The sequence below is a fragment of the Carlito syrichta genome, unplaced genomic scaffold (genome assembly GCF_000164805.1).
Source record: "Carlito syrichta isolate Samal-C Ts95f unplaced genomic scaffold, Tarsius_syrichta-2.0.1 Scaffold239811, whole genome shotgun sequence".
NCBI classification, from domain to species: Eukaryota; Metazoa; Chordata; class Mammalia; order Primates; family Tarsiidae; genus Carlito; species Carlito syrichta.
The window spans coordinates 119,439-140,798 of NW_007183907.1; the positions used below are offsets into that span (position 1 = coordinate 119,439).

General features: G+C 38.1%; 1 protein-coding gene across 1 annotated transcript in view; it reads right to left on the minus strand.

Annotated features, from left to right (window-relative positions):
• Window positions 1-7,106: 7,106 nt before the first annotated feature.
• MACROD2 (MACRO domain containing 2) overlaps window positions 7,107-21,360 on the minus strand; it is a 161,452-nt gene continuing 147,198 nt past the window's right edge. Inside the window, exons 6-8 of the mRNA XM_008051866.2 lie at window positions 16,481-16,558; window positions 13,544-13,609; window positions 7,107-8,601 (exon numbers count right to left, since the gene is read on the minus strand). Coding sequence (XP_008050057.1) covers window positions 8,558-8,601; window positions 13,544-13,609; window positions 16,481-16,558 — 188 coding nt within the window. The 3' untranslated portion in view covers window positions 7,107-8,557. The remainder of the gene's footprint in view (window positions 8,602-13,543; window positions 13,610-16,480; window positions 16,559-21,360) is intronic.

Consider the following 21,360-nt stretch of genomic DNA (forward strand, 5'->3'; position numbering starts at 1 on the left):
TTTCCAGTACTTTGGGAGGCTGAGGCAAGAGGATTGCCTAAGCCCAAGGGTTTGAGACCAGCCTGGGCAACTTGGTGAGACCTCATCTCTACAATAAATAAAAAATAAAAAAAATTAACTGGGCATGGTGGTGCACACCTGTAGTTCCAGCTACTTGGAAGGCTGAGGCGGAAGGATCACCTGAGCCCAGCAGGTCAAGGTTGCAGTAGCCATGAGTGTGACACTGCACCCCAGCCTGGGCAACTGAGCAAGACTCCAACTCAAAAAAAAAGCAATGAATGAGACATAATGTATCTTCACCTTAGCAGAAAATAGCAGTAATTCTCTCATGATCATCATACCTACCTATCAAACACACACCTTTAGTATACTGCAGAGATGCATATAAATTTGTACTTATTTTTATTCATACAATACTAAAAAGGCCTCATGCTTCATTCTCAATACCTCTTGAAAAAGGTAAAAGTTTCTATCACAATGTTTCAAAAAGATAGTAAGAGGAAATGTACAGAATTCTAAGAATTATTTTCAAATAATGGAAGAATTTTAAAACATTCTGGAATGATATAAATGCAAAGTCAAGCCAATAAAAGACAATCCTTTGAGTGAACTATCTCAAAAGAATGAAAGGTTGGATATGTTTACAGGTACAATAATACAAGCATTTTAAGACCAAACAATATAATTAGAACATTTTCTTTAAAAGTGTTTGATTTATGCTGGGCTTGGTGGCTCAGCCTGTAATCCTGCGCCTTTGTGAGGCTGAGGTGAGTAGATTGCCTGAGCCCGTGGGTTCGAGACCCACCTGGGCAGCGAGACCTCATCTTTACAATAAATCAAAAAATCATCCGGGCGTGGTAGCGCAGGCCTGTAATTCCGGCTACTGGGAAGGCTGAGGTGGAAGGATCGCCGGAGCCCAGCAGGTTGAGGCTGCAGTGGCCAGGAGTGGCCACTGCACTCCAGTCTGGGCAACAGAGTGAGACTCCGACTCAAAAAAAAAAAAAAATGCTAGTTAAGTAAAAATGACAAACATTTTTTCATATTGACATGCTTTAATGTCTACGTTTATAGACCCCTTAAGGTTGGTGTAGGTTCTACAGAATGTAAATTCTCGTTTATAATTAGTGGCAGTATGACTTTGCAATTAAGTAATAAATATCAAGTATTCATGAACCCTGGAAGTTCTCTTCTGGAAACATAACCTTGTGTAAACAAAAAATTGCAACCAAAAGTGTTCTTTGTTGTTTCATTCAAAATAGAAAAAACCTTCAAGGAACCTAAGCATCATAGAATAGGAAAGTAATAACATAATTCACAGTCATATGATGAAATCATTTTTAAAAGACAAGAAAGTTCTTAATGAACAGGACAAGGAAATGCTTGTGATACAACCACCTGAAAAAGCAGTATACAGAAATGATATACAGTATGATTCAATTATGAAAATAATACAAAATTAAAAGAAATTGAGAATATTACCTATGATTATTCCCAAGTTTTTGACAATTTGTAGATATAATAAGCCCTGGTGGCTTTTGGATTTCTTTTCTAATTTCTGGCATGAGTTTATTTTATGTGGGTTTTTCTGCTTCATGTTATATTAACTTTGGTAAGTTTTCTTTCAAAAGATCTCCAGCTTCTTGGGCTTGTTATTGGTAAGTTATACATAAAATTTAATTTTATCATACTTAAAATTTCTATGTCGCTATCCTTTTAAAATTATTCATGATGGTTGTTGAAGATTTATCTATTTTAACAGATTTTCAAAAAACAAATAGATTTATTTTAAAATTTTACTGTTTTAAAATTTCTCAGTTTTATATATGTATATGTGTGTATGTATATATATGTATATATGTGTCCTTACTTTCTCTGAATATTTTTCTGTTTCTAAAGTCTTAATCTGTATTCTTATTTTAAAAAATGCATTTAAGACTGAATTTTCCTCTAAGTAGATCTTTGGCTTTATCCCACAATTTTAATAGTGTTTGTCTTACTCTATTCAGGCTTCTCTAACAAAATACCTTAGGCTAGGTCATTTATAAGCAACATAAATGTATTGCTCACAGTTCTGGAAGCTGAGAATTCTAAGATTAAGGTGTCAGCAGGTTCATTGTCTAGTGAGGGCCTTGTCTCTCCTTCATAGGTACCTTGTTGCTGTGTCCACATGTGGCACAAGGGACAAGGCAGCTCCCCTCAATCTTATAAAGACACTAATTCCATTCCTGAGGGAAGAGGCCTTATGGCTAAATCACTTTCCAAAAGGCTCCACCTCTTAGTACTATCACATTGGGGATTAGGTTCCAACATATGAATTTTGGGGAGACACTAACATGCAGACCGTAGCTCTGTGTGTGTGTTTTTTTTCCCCCCTAAATCATCTGTCATTGTATTATTGATACCCTCTTGGAAAAAATTTAGTAAGTCACTTTAAAAAATATTATAGTAATAATGTTTTAACATTTATATTTATTGGTTAATTGCTAGTTTTATTGCATAGTGATTAAAAATAGGGCATATGATTAAGAAGGGGACAGAAAAATTTAAGCTGCAAAAAACAGCTTCATTGTAGTTTAAATCTTGAATCTGACTGAATCTTCATTCCAAAATGGGTATTTTACAATGGAAAAGATTAGATACCTTTAGCTGACATTGAAATTATTTTCCCAAACCTCCTTTGACCATTTGAATGGGGCTTGGAAACAAGGTAAGCTCAATTATGGGGATAGGGAGGACTACATTACTTTGTACATCTGAGTTGAAACATATACATTTTTATATCTGCCATATAAACAAGTAAGCAATTATAGATTATTGTGAGTGTTCTGAAGTAAAATATGGGGTTAGATATTTTCTGAAGAAAATATGGGGTTAGATAGGTAAATAAAAGCCGAGAAGAGATTTATTTGAAATAGGGTAATTATAGAAGGCATTTCTAGAAAGTTACATTACAGCTGAGATCTCAAGAATGACAAGGTACCAGAACTGTGAGAATGGGAAGAAAGAGCTCTCAAGTTCCAAGGCTGGAAAGATTCTGACCTGTTCTAGAAACGGATAGAAGGCCTATATGCTATCAGCATTGTAAGCCAAGTTGAGAGTCACACAAGATAAGGTTAGAAGGATGGATCATATAGATTCTTAGACTTTTTATTTTTTTCGAGTTGGAATCTCACTCTGTCTCCCAGACTGGAGTGCAGTGGCCGCTCCCAGCCACTGCAGCCTCGACCTGCTGGGCTCCGGCAACCCTTCCGCCTCGCCCGGCTAATTTTTGATTTATTGTAGAGATGAGGTCTCGCCAAGTTGCCCAGGCAGGTCTCGAACCCATGGGCTCAGGCAATCCATGGACTTTTTATTTAATGTTGATGGCATATGTATCATCAGTATAGGATAGGTTATGTTTGAGGAACAAATGACCTACAAATCTCAAAACAGGTTTATTTATCAGTCATGCCACCTTCTTAGTGGGGGCTGCGCAAAACTCAACTCCATGTCTTCCCTCGATGATCTATGCTGACACATCAGCCTGTCTGGAATGCTGCTGATAATTATGTTAGAGGAAAAAAAGAACATGAGTCTTCACACTTCTGCCTGAAGTGATACATGCCATTTCTGCCTACTTATTGAACAAAGCAAGTCACGCAGCCATGTCCAATTTCAGTAGGCTGAGGAAGTATAATCCTCTCCCAGGGAAGGGACATTTATTGTATGCTAGTACAATTACCATCTTGTAAACTTATGTTCTTCCATACATGTGGACTGAGAAGTAGAGAGAACTGCATCTTCTTTGTTCTTTGTTTAAAGATTCACTACAGTTATGAGAGAAAAGATGACTTTTAAAAGATTTACACCAAGTGCCAGTATTTGTTTGCATATGTTTTAAGAACTCAGATTCCCTCACTTCTCTAAATTATAGCAAAACATTTTCTCCGATCCTTCTGGGTCCTTAATTTGGGACAAAATTTATATCAATTTCAGAGTAGGATTTCGTATTTACTACCCAAGCATAAGGATCATTTATTCTTTTGGTAAAGATTCCTGAGCTGAAAAAGAACCATTTGTCTACAGGCTCAAATAGCAGAGTCTAATGCCAATAATTTATCAAGTGCTTTTTCATATGATGAAGCATAATTTCTTGCCATATTTTTCATGTTGCTATTTGTAAAAGAGTTCAGGTGTGTATTAGTATTTCCATCTTCCAAACCAAGAAATGGAAGCACTTTATTTCTTCCCCACATCTGGGCCAGAGTCTTGGCAAGAACAATTTAAACAAGTATTATCATCCCTTTTAGCCCTGAGAGACACCAGTAAAGTTAAGCAATATATAATGGCACTTTTGGTCAATGCAAGGCACAGGGGCAGAGGTGTTAAGGGAGAAACATAAGAGTGACAGGCAAAAAAAATGACAATTGGATGTAGATAAAAAACTGCATCTAGCAGGACTAGAATCACATCAAATTATCTTCACTGTCATTCAGAAGCAGTTGTGTAGAGGTTGCCCATTGCAGCATAAGATCGTCCTCCCTAAATTTTTTTGTCTCATCAAACTTTGCTTATTACTGGAAAAATACTCTTGTGGGACAACAGTTTGAAAAATCCTATACTCCTTAAACTATTAAGTCTCTGGCTTTGTTTGATAAAGGAAATGACTTCCTTTATTTTGTTCTAGAATAATGACCCCAGTGGCACTTCTTCTATAGGAAATAAAAGGAACTAATTTGGTGGAATGCATTATTTCCATTTTCAAAAGAACAATGAGTTTTTCCCACAGTGATTTTTAGTGGTGGTCCATAGCCAAGCTCTTTACAATTGTGTAATTTTGTCAAATTCGACCAATGATAGACTGAAGAAGATCATGGTTTTCATGATCACACAGCAGTGACTGGCTTGTAAAATGTGCTGAAAAAAAAATTCAGTCATAGATGATAGTTTCCGAACGACAGACCAATATCCACAGGACCACTGATTTTATCTCAATAACTTACACTTTGCAGCTCAGAAGTTAGTGCTAGGATAATTAATTATCTAATATTAAAAGAAATTATCTAGAATTCAGACATTGGGATCTCTACAAACAACTCTACAATTTACATTTTGAAAAATATGGCCAACACATTAACTAGTCTTAGTATGAGAAAAAACATTGGTAAGTTAAAGTTGACTTACAGGGGCAATTTTAGATATACACATTTGCAACCAAATATATAGTATGAAGTGAACATTTTGAGTTATTCATTGTTCGTGGCTAAAGAATAAATTTCACAAAACACAGATAATTCCATGTTATCCTCTCAAACAAATTTTATTTGTACTCTGCTCTAACAAATATAGTATGAAGGCAACAGTTGTTTAAGTTTTTTAGTGTATGGCACAGATGAAAAGAAACAAACAGATTTAGAAGCAGTCCAGCATTTAAATGCTGATTTAACAAAAGAGGCACGTATTATCCTATTTAGCAGTTTATACCAGATATCAGAAGACATTTTTTTTCCTTGCAAGCAACAGACTACATTTATTTGCATTAAGTAAAAACATATCTTGATCAAGAAAATTACTTTTTTTCTGATTTTCCTTTATATCACAAATGTCAGGGTAAGGCAAATCCTTAATGAATCATGTGATAAAAACCCTATTCCCCAAGAAAATATATTGAACATATTCTGCTAACTTTGTTATTTTTCAAAGCAAAACCGACATGCACCACATACAGAGAAATGTCTTTTCAAATCAAGGGTATCAGGCAGAACTGTATTAATTCACAAAGAGGCTTTTCAGTGTTTCATAGAAAGATTTACAATTAGCTGTGGTGATTAATATGTGACCCAGTATCACAGACAGTGATTCGGATGCCTTCTTTGTAAGCTTTTATAAAAGAAGACTTGTCCATCATCTGAATAGTTACCAGCCGGAGGAAAAGCCCCTTTGTCTCTCCTACAGTGAGGACCATTTTAATTAGAACTATTATGTTGAAGGCCTACTTCGATCCTCTGTATGCAAACATGACTAATATAGGGCTACTTTCCTCCCCCCTCCTGGAACCCTTCATGCCACATAGTTTGGTTGAAATCTGGTAGGAAATTGACTTCCAGAATACATATACAGCAGAATCAATCCACTTCTCAAATCTGTTCTATTGCACAGCCTATGCAACGACAATGCCAGTAAGTGCAGATTTTCTGTGTTGAGGTGTTTTCAATCTAGCCAATGGTTAGATTTTTAATGTCTCACTATTGAATTGGAAATTAACTTCATTATTTGTTTTAAAGCATACAATTGTATAAACAAATAGCAACCAAAAAGCATAATGAAGCAAAAAATGAAAATGCAATCTAACTACAGAATGAAGTTTAAACAAACTCAGGAGTGGTGCTGATGAGATTTACCCCTCATTCTCTTAATTTCCTGGATGCAAAGATGACTTTGCTTTTTCTACAGTTTTCAGACAGAAACTCCCTCCTCCCGTTCCTACCTCACTAGCATTTAAAATGAATGAATAAAATGGCTGTCATTGATGATAAAAAGGCCAGGGCTAGGACAAATCCAATCTTGACTGTTTCTAGCAAAGCATTAGGTCCCCTTCATTTTTGTCCACTAGAAAACCTCATCCTTCTCATCTCCGTTGTGTTGTTTTCAACTGTAACTCATTACTGAGGTTGAGTAACACTAGCATTTGGAAGTCACGAGAAAAGCTCCTGGCAGATTGCACATGTCAAGTACTTCACAAGAATGATGGAGACTTTCAACTGAGTTACAAAGATGGCATGGCATATAGAAGCTGCCAATATTTGGATGACATAATTTCTTGGATTCTTTAAAATGAGCCTCTTCCTTTCTTTTCTAGAAAGCAGTGACTAATGGCAGTAGAGGATATCTATGCTTTCATATCAAACTATGGAATAATGACAGGAGAAGAAGTGGCCATGTTCCAACATCATGAAGTCACTTAGATGTCATTGCTGCTATTTTGACGAGCAGCTTAAAAAAATAAGGGTGTTAAAAAATATTACATATGCAGAATTATAACTCATTATACCAAAATAAGCCATTGAGAAGGAGCAACAAAATTAGAAAGGCCAGAACAAAAGTCATAGAAAGATAAGAAGGTGAATTTTTCAAAGAAGACAAAACTGAAGAGTATGGTGGGATATTTAGAAAGCAGAACATCCTTTGATTTTAGAAATACTACTCAACTGGATCTACTATTTTTCTTCCTCTATTAAGAAAAACAATATAAGTAACTTGTAATTTAAGGCCCTTATGAGGAAGATATGTAATAAATGATACGTTTCCACCAAAAACAATGGAATGGCCATCACAAACAATGGAACATAGAGAGGCGGTGGGAAGCAGCTATTTCACCTTATGTTGACTCTGGGATAGACATTTGTGATGACACCTGATCTCTTCTGGGCCAGTTTCCCTTGTGCCCACTGTGTCACTGGTATCTTGGGTTGTTAGTACTGCTGCTTTCCTTCATGGCTGTACTCAATGGTTTTCTGTATGAGAGGACCAGCCATCAAGTCACCTTTGGACTTTGCATGAATGAATCACTCTTTAAACATTGACTAGAAAGCCAGAATTACAAGCAAAAGCTTTAATTGCCCCTAACTTCAAATGAGACTCTGCTGTGTAGGCCATCAAATTTTGGGTAAAGACAGAATGTTCTTTTACTAAAAACAAATAGATTTCAAGTGGAATTTTTGATATTGGGTCCCACATGTAGTGGTCCCTTCCCTTAGCTCTTAACTCCAATGCCTAGCAAAGGGCCAACCCTTACAATAAGGCAGCAAAGAGTTACCCTCACTGGTGGGCTCCACACTGAAGCACATGGTATAGACATCATAAACCAAGGAAGCTCTGCTGAAAGTCCATGTCCCAGAAGGACGCACCTGCCATCCTGGGCCAGGAAGGAAGAGACCCCATGGCCTTGCTATGCCTCTGCACTCTGCTCTAGATTAAATCCAGCTTCCACATTCCTCATTAGCCACATGGAACAAAGTGTACCTTGGGGATCCCTGAATAAAATATTTCCTACTCATTGTCCAGATCTTTTCCAAGTGGCTTTGAAGGCTTTTGCCCATTTTCAATTCTGCCTCCTTTGTCTGGGAATTGGGTTTGGTGATTCCTAAAATTTAGCTTGTAGCTTATCAAATAAACATCTTCCTTCTCTTTCCTTGAAGTAACCACTGTACAACCAACCAGCTTTGTGAAATAACCAAGAAAGCAGACAGGGGCCAGGATACATGTGCGAGTGTTCAAAGATCCACTGTGACCCCGGGGCTAAGTTGTGAGAAAAAGACAGAAATTACAAGGACAGTGCCTGAATGATGTGTGTTAACATGGGTCCTTCCATCAAACTAAAGGAAACTTTTTTCTTTTTTTTTTTTCTTTCTTTTTCTGCAGGTAAACAGAACAAAATGCAGCAGGAGAAATAAGAGAAAAGGATTCCCCGTCTTTTAATGGGACTTGCCTCCCCCACCCCCACCCTCCTCCACAGCTCGAGTTGCTAACTTCCAGAGCTCCCCCAGGGCCTGGAGAGGCCTTGCAATGCCGAGGACTGTCATTTAGTTCCATTTCTTTGTTCCTCCACTTCATCTTGTACCCCTGCTGAAGACAAAGAGAAACCATTTGTTAGATTAAAGATAAGGCATCTTCATAGGCTTAGCAAGAAATATCTTTTTAATTCAGCCATTTAAATGTCTTTCACCCCTCAAACAGGCCTAGGAATATCTTATTTGACTATCAAAGAGCTTTGGATATCTGAGCTGTAATTGCTGGCACATGGTATCTTTAAAGAGCATATAAATCACTGCTAATAAATGTAAGCCACATTGACAATGAGCTTCGGCTGATGGGGACGATTAACTCAATTCTTCAAAGTATTCTTTGAAAAACCTAACCTTGAATTGATGTGTCCTCCCTTTTCAGGCCCATTTGCACACTCCAGTTTCCAGGGATCCGTATATAAATAAGAATAACAATTACATAATGGTGCTTTACGTAAGTTGTTGATGATTCTGCCACAACTTGAGATCGTACTTATTAAATATCTGCCCATGAGAGAAATCTGAGAAGATACTGTACCCTAGAAGAAACTACACTCTTTATATTTTTAGACTTTTAAAATTGAAGTACAATCTACCTATACAGAAACACACAGATCTTAAGTACACAATCCAATCTGTTTTGAAAAATGCATACATTGAACACACACCACTATCAAGATATACAATGTTCCCATCACCCCAGAAAGTTTCCTTCCCTATTACCCCACTCTTGCTAGAACAAACACTTGATCTGATTTCTATCACCATAGACTAGTTTTTTCTGCCCTAGAACTCCCTACAAATGTAGTCACACAAGTATTTCTTTTGTGTCTTTCCTTTCATTCAGCATCATGTTTCAGAGATTCAGTGTTGCTACTTGTTAACAGCAGTCTGTTCCTTTTTATTGTAGACTAGCATTCCATCATGTGCATAGATCAGAATTTTTGGATCCATTCTTCTGCTAGGAGATAGTTGTATTGTGTCAAGTTTGGGGCTTCTGTGAATAAGACTGCTATGCATATTTTTGAAGAGAAATTTCGTGAGTAAAGGTTTTCATTTCTCTCAAACAAATATTTGGGAACAAAATTGTTGAGTCACAGGATAGATATATGCTTAATTGTATATGAAACCAATAATTTTTTTAAGTGGCTGTACCATTTTATATTCCCAGTCATGTATGAAAGTTCCCATTGCTCTACATCCTCTATAACATTTGGTGTTGCTAACTTTGTAAGTCAATACCAGCAGGAGTGTAAGGTATCTCGTCTTGATTCTGGATTTTACATCTGCAATCCCTAGTTTTCAGGTATCAACCATATACAAGACCCTACGCTGCCTTATCTCCTTATAGAACTCTATTGAACTTAACATGCCTTGATTATGCCCTTTCTATTCTTCGTCTCTTCACTTGTCTTTTATACTACTACATTTTTATTTGCTTTTCTCATTTTTGTCAATTTTTTGTAATGTTACTCTTTTCTTATTGTTTTATATCTGTTTTGATCTGTTTTGTCATTTAAATATAGTTATTTTCAAAATTGTCTTCTCTTGCAACATTTCGTAAGATTAGTTATTTTGTAATTTTAGCCACTGATTCTCACTCACAATAGATTATTTTCTTGTGTGCTTTGTAAGACTAAAAATTGTGAACTCAACTTCAGAAAAATGCTGTTTTCTACAGAAATTTCATGTGATAGTTCCACATTTTCATTTGTCACATATACCAGGAATAAGCACTGGTCTGTAATCAGTAATTAAATTAATTTTTCAGTTTTTATGGGTCACATAAATTTGTGTTTTAAACTCATGGTGCATTTGTAGTTTCAATTTTGGGAGCCTTTTTCTTTCCCCATACAGTGCCCTGTGCAGATTCAAGTCTTCTCTTTAATATCTTGAGCTGGAAGTCCCATATTTAATTAGGCAAAGGTATCAATTCAAATTTCTTACCTCAAGTGTTTCAAGGTTCCAATGGGCACTACCCAGGACCCTAGCCATAGGGCCTGTCTCTTTATCTATAACCTGAAACCCAAAACTTAATGGCTTATAATGTCGGTGATTTGTTCTTTTTCGTGATTCTATGATCTGGCCTGGACTCAGCTGGGTAGTTCAATTGCTAGAAGTGGTACCCACTAGGACCAGAACACCTGTAATTCCAACATCACATATTGCCATAGATATCTCCAACATTTGTGACTGTATTGAATGAAGACCAAATCAAAACAACACCATAATCAGGGCTAAACACAGATGACAAAAAAAAAAAAAGAACATTATTAAACCCCAAAAATGACCAAAGTCCTCCTGTCCTGGCTAATAAGTGTTATTTCTTTACCAGTCACAGATTTAGCCATGCCCTCTTCTCCCCTCATTCTAGATAAAATTAATTAATACTTGTATCAGACTGACTCCAAGATGACGCAAATTATCCCCACCTCCTAGTTGTCACGTTTATGTGACAACTTGCCTTCTATTAAATGCAGGCATCTGGCCTGCAAGCAGGTGTCCAAAATGCATTCTTTCGCCTATTCATCTCTCCTTCAGGAAACCCCAGACCCAGCAGGGGCAGGACCCCCACACGTAATGGCCTCTTAGTTTCTAGGACCTCACTTCACATGGCCTCCCTCATTTTATAGGATAGCCTATATTTCTTCCAAGGTATCTGGATTCCAGGATAAAGCATTATGATAGCACAAAAGTGGAAGTTATAAGGCCTCTTAAAACTCATTCTGGAAGCTACATTCAGTCTTCCATGTTTCCCCAGAACCAAAAGTTCAGATTCTGTCTTTACTGCCCTTCAACATTTCTTGCAAAATTTTTACATTTGTAAAGTGTCCCATTGATTCATATAACCATCTCTTATTGTTATCATTTATGGTATCCCAGAAATTTTATAATTATAAATTACACAACACCAAACATTTTTGTATTGTCTTTGAACCCTGTAATTCTAGTTCCATTTCACTGTATTCCGTTAATTTCCTCGATTGTACAATTCACAGAACAAAAGTTCCTTCTTCCTGTCAAACTCCCAAATAATCTCTACAAATCCTACGGTATGAATCTGTGGGAGTCAGTGAAGTTGCACAGGCCATACTGTCTCTGTGCAACCATGTTTAGAAACCCATTATTGTTCAGGGAGCAGTATGGTACATCAAATAATTTTGAATTGTGAGTATTTAAGCTTCCACTTATTAGCCAAGTGACCCTAGGCAAATCATTTCTACTTTCTGAAATTCTGAGTTTCCTTAAACTAATTTTGGACTTTAACTTATTCATTTGGGGTAATGTATAGGTTCATGTTTATTTTCAAGGAAAATGTGCCATTAATCAAGGAAAACAGACTTATCCTGGTACTTTATTTGGATATTGATCACACACACAAAATACCAAACAATTGGATCTATAAGAAAAAAATCTAGATAAGTCTATAGTTTGTTGACAACAAAAGGATAAAAGGTAAGGAAACTCTGGGGAGTTTGCATTTTAAATTGTTCAGGTTTAGTCTCACTTCATTACTTTTTAATGGAAACTTCTTAGCCATATAATTTCTGCAGTTTAGCAGGATGTTTTAAATACATGAATAAGGTAAAAAGAAGAAGAAGAAGAAGAAGAAATGTTTATAAGGTCATGTTTGTATGAGTTTATATTTTTTTAGCTGTCTAATGTAATACGTGGATTACACAAATGCCATTATATTTATTTATTTATTTGAGACAGGATCTCACTCTCACCCGGGCTGGAGTGCAGTGGTATGATCCTGGCTCACTGCAGCCTCAACCTCCTGGGCTCAGGTGATTCTGTCTCAGCCTCCCATGTAGTTGGGACTATAGGCATATAGCACGACACCCAGCTGATATTTAAATTTTTTGTAGAGATGAGGTCTTGTTATGTTTCCCAGACTGGTATTGGACTCCTGGGCTTAAGAGATTCTTCTGCTTTGGCCTCCCAAAGTGCTGGGATTACATGTGTGAGTCACCGTGCCTGAGCTATATGTAGTTTTAAATGATGTTCAATACCATGATGCAAAGAACAGATATGTTATTTCACACATTCACAAACTTTATTCTGCCATGATGTTGGAGCTTAAGCACCTGGTGAAACATGGTCTCCCAGGAGAGTGTAGAGCACTCTTGAGAACATGCAGGAAGTGTAGGGAGAGGCTGTGAGGCAACAGTGTCAACACATCATTTGTACCTTACACTCGAGGATCCATGATTTATTAATGCCATCGTATTTTTTTTATAATGAAATATTTTAAGCTAGAAGTCAGAACAGTTCTAAGAACGAGCCTGACTTCTTCCTTCTAATTCTAATTCACCAGCCCTCAGAATATGGAAAAGGATTACAGACCACTCATCATTCTAGACATACTTTAGTTTTTTCTGAGAGGTTTAGAATGTTGGTCTGGAAAAACTCCTACACATGGTCTGGTCCAGGTTTTTTATTTTCCTGTTAGTACCCTGAGGCTCACTCAGCTTTAACAAACCTTTGTGCAGGTGCACAGGCCCACAGGTAGTGGTGTGAGAGAATAGGACAGGCTTGTTTCTGTCCAAACATACTCATATGCCTTTATACACACTCCAGGGCAAAGATTTAATGTTATGCTTAAAGACAGATATACTAAACAACTCAGCAGGTAGCTTCTAGAAAAGCAACGCTTCAGAATCAGCTTGGGGTTGCTGAATAATAATTTTATTACTCCAGGAGACCAGGGGGTGAGATGGCTGGAAAGGTTTTTTTTTCTTGTCAAAGCACAGAAAACCAGGGTAATGTGTGATTTGAATATGCTGGGCTTTGCTCAGCTTTTTCTCTTAAAGATGGCAAGATTCTATGGGTAATTTTTCCTCCTTACACCATGCTATTTTGTTTAAAGATTGTAAAAGTTTAGCCCAAGCTATGCTGTGGGACTTGGCAAAACCCGGGGAAATCCAACATGTCATTTGCAAGCAGTTCCGATGGCTGCTTCATCAATAGAAAATGTCACCACAGGGTCATCTTACCTATGAATTGATCTTGTTGACTCTCTGTTGGGTCATTTACACTGTCCACCTGAGTATTCATTTCAACTGTAGCCAGAAAAGAAAACCAAATTAAACCAAAATATCTTAAACATATTAAAAATGGCCTGTGATTTGACACTCTTCTGATTTCCTATCTATGCCTCTCTTCAGTTTATTTTCATTCATTCATTCAAAATGTTGGGACTATTCTTGTAGATTTTTGCTGGTGGGGCTGGAGGAGGGCAGAACTGCATCTTCTCTGAACTATAGAAGCTGAACTGTAATTTCAGATCTGGGGATTGGCTGTTTGGGTGTACAAGTATTTATCACCATCCTTGGATAAACTCAAAGGCCTTAATAGATACCTCATAAAATAAAGAGAGAAGACAAAATAAGACAGATCATGGACATGCAGAGAGGTAAGATGCTCCCTCCAAAATGCTAGTGTCAATAGACCTGTTTGGTTTGCCTGTGTTCAATGTTAGAATTCAAAACGGACCTTGTGAACTTGCCAATGAGTGCAGCGGCAGTGGGTGACCATGAAATGGAAAAGGAGAACATCTAACCAGATCCCATAGTCATGATGAAACCATGATGAAATGTGTGCTTTCACTCGACTCTGTGTAGTCTATGTGAACATTTTCATGAAAATAGAATTCATCATTATTGCAATTCTCCAGAAGTAGCTCAGAGCAGGCATAGCATTCACTGTGAAAATTTCCAAGGGTCAGCAGTTCTAACTGGATTGATATTTTTAAAGCATCAAAACCTACATTATAAGCTGAGAGACTGAATATATAAATGGGCAATGCCAGATCATATATAACAAGAGAACTCTAACTTAACACCTCTGTAGCAACCAGCCTGGCCAACCAAAAAACAATCTCTGCTCCATTCAGCTCAGAATGGTCAGGACTTGGTCAGTGACTGTTCATTTCCCTATTTTTTGCCCCTGCTTCCAACTTGCAACCAACCAGGGAAAGCCGTATATGCTGCCCAAACCCATCACTGAAGGTGCCCTACTTCTGGTCAGTCACTTCTAGCTTCTCTGCGCCAACAACCTCAATCAGATGATGCTTGAAGTCTTGCCTTTTGTTAATTTTAAAGGTTTCCCGCTGCCCTGACTGCCTTTGAATCTACCAAACACATGTGATAATGACCACCCTTATTCTAGTAATCTCTGAATGAGTATTCTCTGTTTTTGTTTTTTTCCTTATTTGGGTGGTTTTTATTTATTTGTACAAAGCCAACAACTTAAATTGGTTTTTTTCAAACATGAAAGCTTGATGAATCCAATATAGTGGCAGATGCTGCTTTTCACACTCCAGAGAGGCTTGAAAGAGGGAATGACATTTTACAGCGTCCATTCAACTCTCTCCCAATTAGGAAGGTTTTAAAAGCAGGTCTCCTTGTTCTCACCTGCAAACTATCTTGAGTTTCTAATGACGTGTGAACTCATTTTAAACCCCATATATAAACAGGCCAGATACAGTACCTCTATCTACATAAGTATAAGCATCTGTGCACTGTCCATCCTGGTCCTCAAAATTATTGTAAGTTTACCCCTCTCAGTGTGGGAGTATGCAGGATAAAATACAGAAGAGCATTTTTTATTTGTTTCTTCTTTCAACCAAAGAATCTTAGTCCTAAAGCCTATTCATAAATGTTACTATGAAAAAAATTCCATGATTAAATAAGTTTGAGAAAAGCAACGGTAAACCATGTTAAACAGATTTCTTTACCACTGAGGCTTCTTAGAGTCTGTAATACTTTACTGTGTGAGGTGAATCTCCAAGTGGGGACTAAAACTCAGTATTTCCCACATTTATTTCCTTTTTTATTCAAGGAACAGTGTATGGGTCTGATATTCCTCAGAAGATGTTTTGTAAAGAAATGGCTAAGAACTATGTCTACAATGTCTCAACTGGGCCAGGGTAGGCTTCATTCAACTGATCAAGACTAACACGTGACAGCCGTTAATGGATAAGTCCTGGGTTTAAAAACATCATTGTTCTAGGTAATGCATGCCTGTAAGTCAAATGTCAATTTGTGTAGTCTAAGCAGAAGGGGGCTTATAATTAAGGAGACAATTTAGGCAATGGTGAGTCTACCAGAGGAAGAAATATCTGGTATAGAAAACTCTACTTAAAACTCCCAAATAACATCCACCACTGGCTAAGTTTTTCCCAAGGTAATTTGGCTTTTTTTCCTTTGGCTAAAATAACCCAAACAGTCAAATATTTAAATAGTTGATCACTGGATCAATTCTGGTCCTCCTAAGCTCTATGGGTCAATGGAATTAAATACTTATTAAATCAAATAGTTGATTTTCTAATGCAAGTAATGGTATTTCAAAGGGCTCTCAGCATTGTTGAGCAGGGGAAAGAGGATATTAATATTTCTGAGTCAGAATCTTTGATGCCTTCAAAATTAGATGTGCATTTTAAAGGGTCTTTGTAAATTTATTTTTAAGGTGCTTTTAAAGACTAAGTTTTTGGCCAACGTGTCTGATGTGACATGAAGTAAAGTAATAAAGATGTGAGAACAATCTCAGTCCAAACTCCAGTTAGGGCTGTCCTAACTATTGAGTGGAGCAGCGATAAGAGTAGATTAAGTGCTTCTTGCAGAAATAAGTGATGTTTCCATGAAGTTCACCAGGTAGACTTCAGTTCAATTTAGCCTTGGAATTATATACTGTGGCTTCAGAATTGCAATGTATGATTAAACTAAGGCATAATGTTATTTTAAAACAGCTAGAGACAGTTAAAAGAGAGGCAGTCATTTTTATTAGTTTCTAGTAGAAAATGTTTTTTTTTTTTTTTAAATTGCCTGGTTCTAACAAAATATGTTGATTCATAGAACAGGTAGCTCTCTTAATCCTAGATTACACTTAGAAAATATGTAGTTTGCATGAACTCAAGCAGCTCAGAATCTTACCATCAGGACCTGTAGTAATTTCTATGTCACTGGAGTCTTCGCTTTTCCCAGACACTCTAGGTGTGTCCTCATCTGGAGCTAAAACAGAGAAAGGCCACAGTCCCCAATCAATAGAGAACTATGCCAGCCTGAGGGCCAATTGTTCTGTCACCCTCCATTGCCCTCTTAAATTTGAAAATACTCCTGGGACTAAACTTTTGCAGAAAAGGGTAAAGAAGGAAGCAGTTGAGTCACTTGAATACTTGAGTGCTGTCTTCTAAATTCTCTTTAATGTATGAGAAAATCACATACATGTATAAATAATTTCTCAAATTAGAATCTGGTAGCACGAAAATTTGGTTTCATCAGAACACTTTACAATTTAAATTTAGGAAAGTGTGTGTGGGGAGGGTGAGAGAAGAGTTTATGTAGTTTGACCTTTCAAGAGAAAAAAGAGAGAGAACTTATTTTGCCTTTGGCATGCCTGAAAGCTGGAGGATTCATTCTCCTGGTAGTGCAGTTTTTTGTTTGTTTGAATACAAATGAATGACTCAGTTGCTTCCTTAGGAGACCTCCCATTTTGGACTCCTGAGAATCTAGGTCTTTAGTTGACTTCCCTCATGAACTGTTTTCTATTTACACAGCTTTAGAAGGTGTGTCATCTATTTGCTATGGTTGAAGTTGTATAAGTTGCTTAAATGTAGTAGGAAGGGAATTGTGTTTCATATTGTGAAAAATTTCCCAGATAGTCGAAAGGATAATAATTTCTTACCTCTTAGTTAAATATCTATTGTTTTTACAACTTAAAGAGCAAGGACACTTGTAAATACAAATACAGATATAGATAAAGTGCCAGAAAATCCATAATTTTAGGGGTTCTGCCAAGATGGCAACAGAGTCAGTCAGAATGTGTGAGCTACCACATAAATGAGTGGGTACAAGGACGAATATGCTTGCAAGTTTGTCAGCAAGTGGGTATGCCAGTGTCTGACTCAGTGGGGATGCAAGAACAAGTGACCTGAGCTCTCCTGCTAAGGCAGCTGTCCCGCAGGCAGCTGAGATCCCAGCATAATCCATAGCCCAGAGGCAGGGACCATTTCAGTCACCAAACCTGGAAGAAAGCAGTGAAAAACACCTGCGGTTGGCACTGCCTGCCACCACAGCCTTCAGTGCCAGATCAGACATTAGCAGCAGGAACTGTGGTGAAAATACACCAAGGAAACTAGCTACCGAGTCCCAGTAGAGGAAGGGATATGAAAGGAGATCCCTACAACATTTGTCCTGGCACCCCAGCCAGAGATAGGCTCTGGCCTGCCCATGTGAACAGTGAAGCTACTACCTGAGACCGAGGGGCAAATCCAGCACTCTCTGAGGTTGATCACTGCCAATCCAAAGAGGATACCCTGGGTGCACTATCCCCAGAAGGACAGGCACACCAAGGAGAGCCAGGTTCTCCATCTCCATCTAGCTGAAACTTTTGCAGGTCTAAGACTGCAATTGGAGATGAAGAACCCAGCAGAGGATGAGTGGTGGTGTCTTAAAGTGACACCACTCCTTTTTTGTTTTGTATTGGAATCTCACTCTGCCACCCAGGCTGGAGTGCAGTGGCACCCTCATGGCCACTGCAACCTCAGCCCCCTGGGTTCAAGCAATCCTTCTGCCTCAGCTTCCCAAGTAACTGAAACTGCAGGCACATACCGCCACACCTGGCTGATGTTTTATTTGTTGTAGATACAAGTCTCGCCAGGTTACCCAGGCTGGTCCTGGGCCCCTGGACTCAGGCAGTCCTCTCACCTCCACCTCCTGGGGTGCTGAGATACGGGCATGAGCCACCACCCCAGCAATTCACCAGACAAATGAGCCAGGGGGGTGCGTCCTGATCAGCACACATTAGAGCTGAACACAGGCAGATCAGTTGGAGGTGACTCATATCCTCCCCGTTCATTGCACAGTAAACAGGAGGTAAGAGCTATAGGTCAGAACTTCCTCCCCTCTGCCATGACCCAAGAGCAGAGGTGCTTGGGTCACACCTACAAGAAATGCAAAGCTTCAGAAACTGCCACAAGAGGGAGCTCAAGGATTACATTACTGCTTCTTTGTTTTTGTTTTACTCCTTTATTCACACAAGGGCATACATGAGTGTGAAAATCTCATATTGTCGGTTTTCATTTTTGTTGTTTTTTTCCTCCTTTTTTTTTTTTTTTGCTTTTTCACTGGTTTGTTTATCTGTTTGGTTGGCTTTGTTTGTTTCTTCTTTGCTCTCTTCATTGTCCTTTCTTCTCCCCTTTTATTTTGTACTCAGGGAAGATACATATGTTCCCATTTTGTGAACATACTGTAAGATGGTGGCAAGTGGGTCCTTGGAGCCCCACACCCCAGTCAGTGAACATTGTGATCTGAAGGAAGTTTTCAAATCCTAGCACTCCCCAGCACACTTTACTCAAATCTCAAAGCTGCAAAAGGACAGCACAACTCCTAACTCCCAACCAGGCTTCAAAATTGAAAAAGTCTGGAGGTTTTGCTAAAGGAAGAATAGGGGCTTGTGTAAAGAGAAGTGAAAACTACTCCCTCTCTCACTGAACAGCGGAAGTAAAGAGAAAAAAAAATCTATGATAAATGAGAAAAATCACAGGCCCCACAAAGTCCATAAAGGATAGTACATGAGAATACGGACTTGGAACTCAAACAATAAAGAGTGTCCAGATTGACTGCCACAAATGCAGATATCAAGAAAAGGTTAGAAAAGATGAATAAGAATCAAGAAAGGCAAGAAGAAGGCATGAAATAACCAATTATGAGATGCAAGCTATAGAGAATACAGTAAATGAAATAAATAATAAACTGTCGAGCATGGAAAGCAGAATTAACCAGGCAGAAGAATGAATCTCAGAGCTTGAAGCCTGAAATATGGAACTAACCCAAACTGTTAAAAGCATAGAAAGGAAGCTTAAAAAAAAAGCCTTCAAGAGATGTGTGATTATATTAGGAAACAGAACTTACAACTGATCAGTATCCCTGAAGTAGAAAAGAATAAGACCAGCCTGGAACCAACAATCCATGTGGTCATCCAAGAAAACTTTCTGCATCTCATCAGAGATATGACCACCCCAACACAAGAGATTCAGACAGCCCCTGCAAGGCACCAAATGAGAAGACCAACTCCTAGACTCATAGTAGTTTGCTTACACAAAGTAGGTATAAAAGAAAAAATCCTAAAGGCAACAGGAGTGAAAGGTCAGACTATCTACCAGGGAAGACCAATTAGAATAGCAGCAGATTTATTTACAAAAACACTACAGGCTAGAAGAGACTGGATTCCAAACTTCAAAGTTCTCAGAGATGAACAATTCCAGCCAAGAATTTCCTATTTAGGTAAGCTAAGCCTTATCAACAATGGAGAATTAAAATCCTTCCCAGATATTCAATCCCTAAGAGTCTATGCTGCCTCCAGACCAGCTCTACAAGAAACACTTAAGAAGATATTAAGGACAAAAGAAAGAAAAAAAAAGAATGACAATGCTTTTTTCAAGAATGCAGGAAAACAGAGAATCAACACAGCGTGCATCATGACTGCAAAACTGAAAAACACACACACATATATCAACTCAAAAATCAAAAGAAAACAACAAACAAATAAATACACAAACAACAACAACAACTCTATGAGAGCCTCATGACAGGGATAAAATCTCACATCTTAATAGTCAGCCTAAACGTGAATGGACTGAATGTACCACGAAAAGACACAGAATGGAAAATTGGATTTAAATAATCACACCTTATTATCTCCCTGACCAGAAAGGTGAAAGACCTTTACAATGAAAACTACAAAACACTGTTCAAAGAAATCCAAGAAGACACTAACAAATGGAAAAATGTTCCATACTCAGGGATTGGGAGAATCAACATTGTTAAGACGTCCATCCTGCCAGGCATGGGGGCTCATGCCTATAATCCTAGCACTGTGGGAGGCCCAGGCAAGAGGATTTCCTGAGCCCATTGGTTCTAGGCCAGCCTGGGCAACTTGGCGAAACTTCATCTCTACAATAAATAAAAAAATTAGCTGGGCATGGTGGCATGAGCCTGTAGTTCCAGCTACTTAGAAGGCTGAAGCAGAAGGATTGCCTGAGCCCAGCAGTTCGAGGCTGCGGAGGCCACAAGCATGCCACTGCACTCCAACCTGGGCGACAGAGTGAAACTCTGACTTCAAAAAAAGAAAAAAAATTTGTCCATCCTACCAAAGGCAATCTACAAATTCAATGCAATACCTATTAATTACCACCATCATTCTTCTCAGACCTGGAAATGATGATACAGAAATTCATATGGAAACATAAATGAACATGAAGAGCCAAAACAATCTTTAGCAAAAGAAACAAAGTGGGAGGACTCACACTTCCAGACTTTAAACTTTACTATAAGGTTACAATAATCAAAACAACCTGGTACTGGTACAAGACCAGGCATACAGACCAATGGAACAGGACAGAAATCCCAGAGGTAAAACCTCAATTGTTCAACTATCCCCTCTTTGATCAGGACCTTACCAACAACCACTGGGGAGAGAAGAATCTATTCAGTGCATGGTGCTGGGAAAACTGGCTGACCACATGCAGAAGATTGAAACAGAACCCTTACCTATCACCAGAGAAAAAAATCAACTCTAAATGTATTAGAGACCTAAATGTAAGACCTCAAACTATAAAAAATCTTTAAAAACGCAGGAAACACCCTTATGGAAATTGGAATAGGCAACTAATTCCTGATCAAAATCACAAATGCCCATGCCATAAAAGATAAGACAGACCAAGTGGAACCTCATCAAACTGAAAAGCTTCTGCAAAGCATAGAAAACCATCAAAAGAGCGGGGAGTCAGCCTACAGAATGGAAAATAAATATT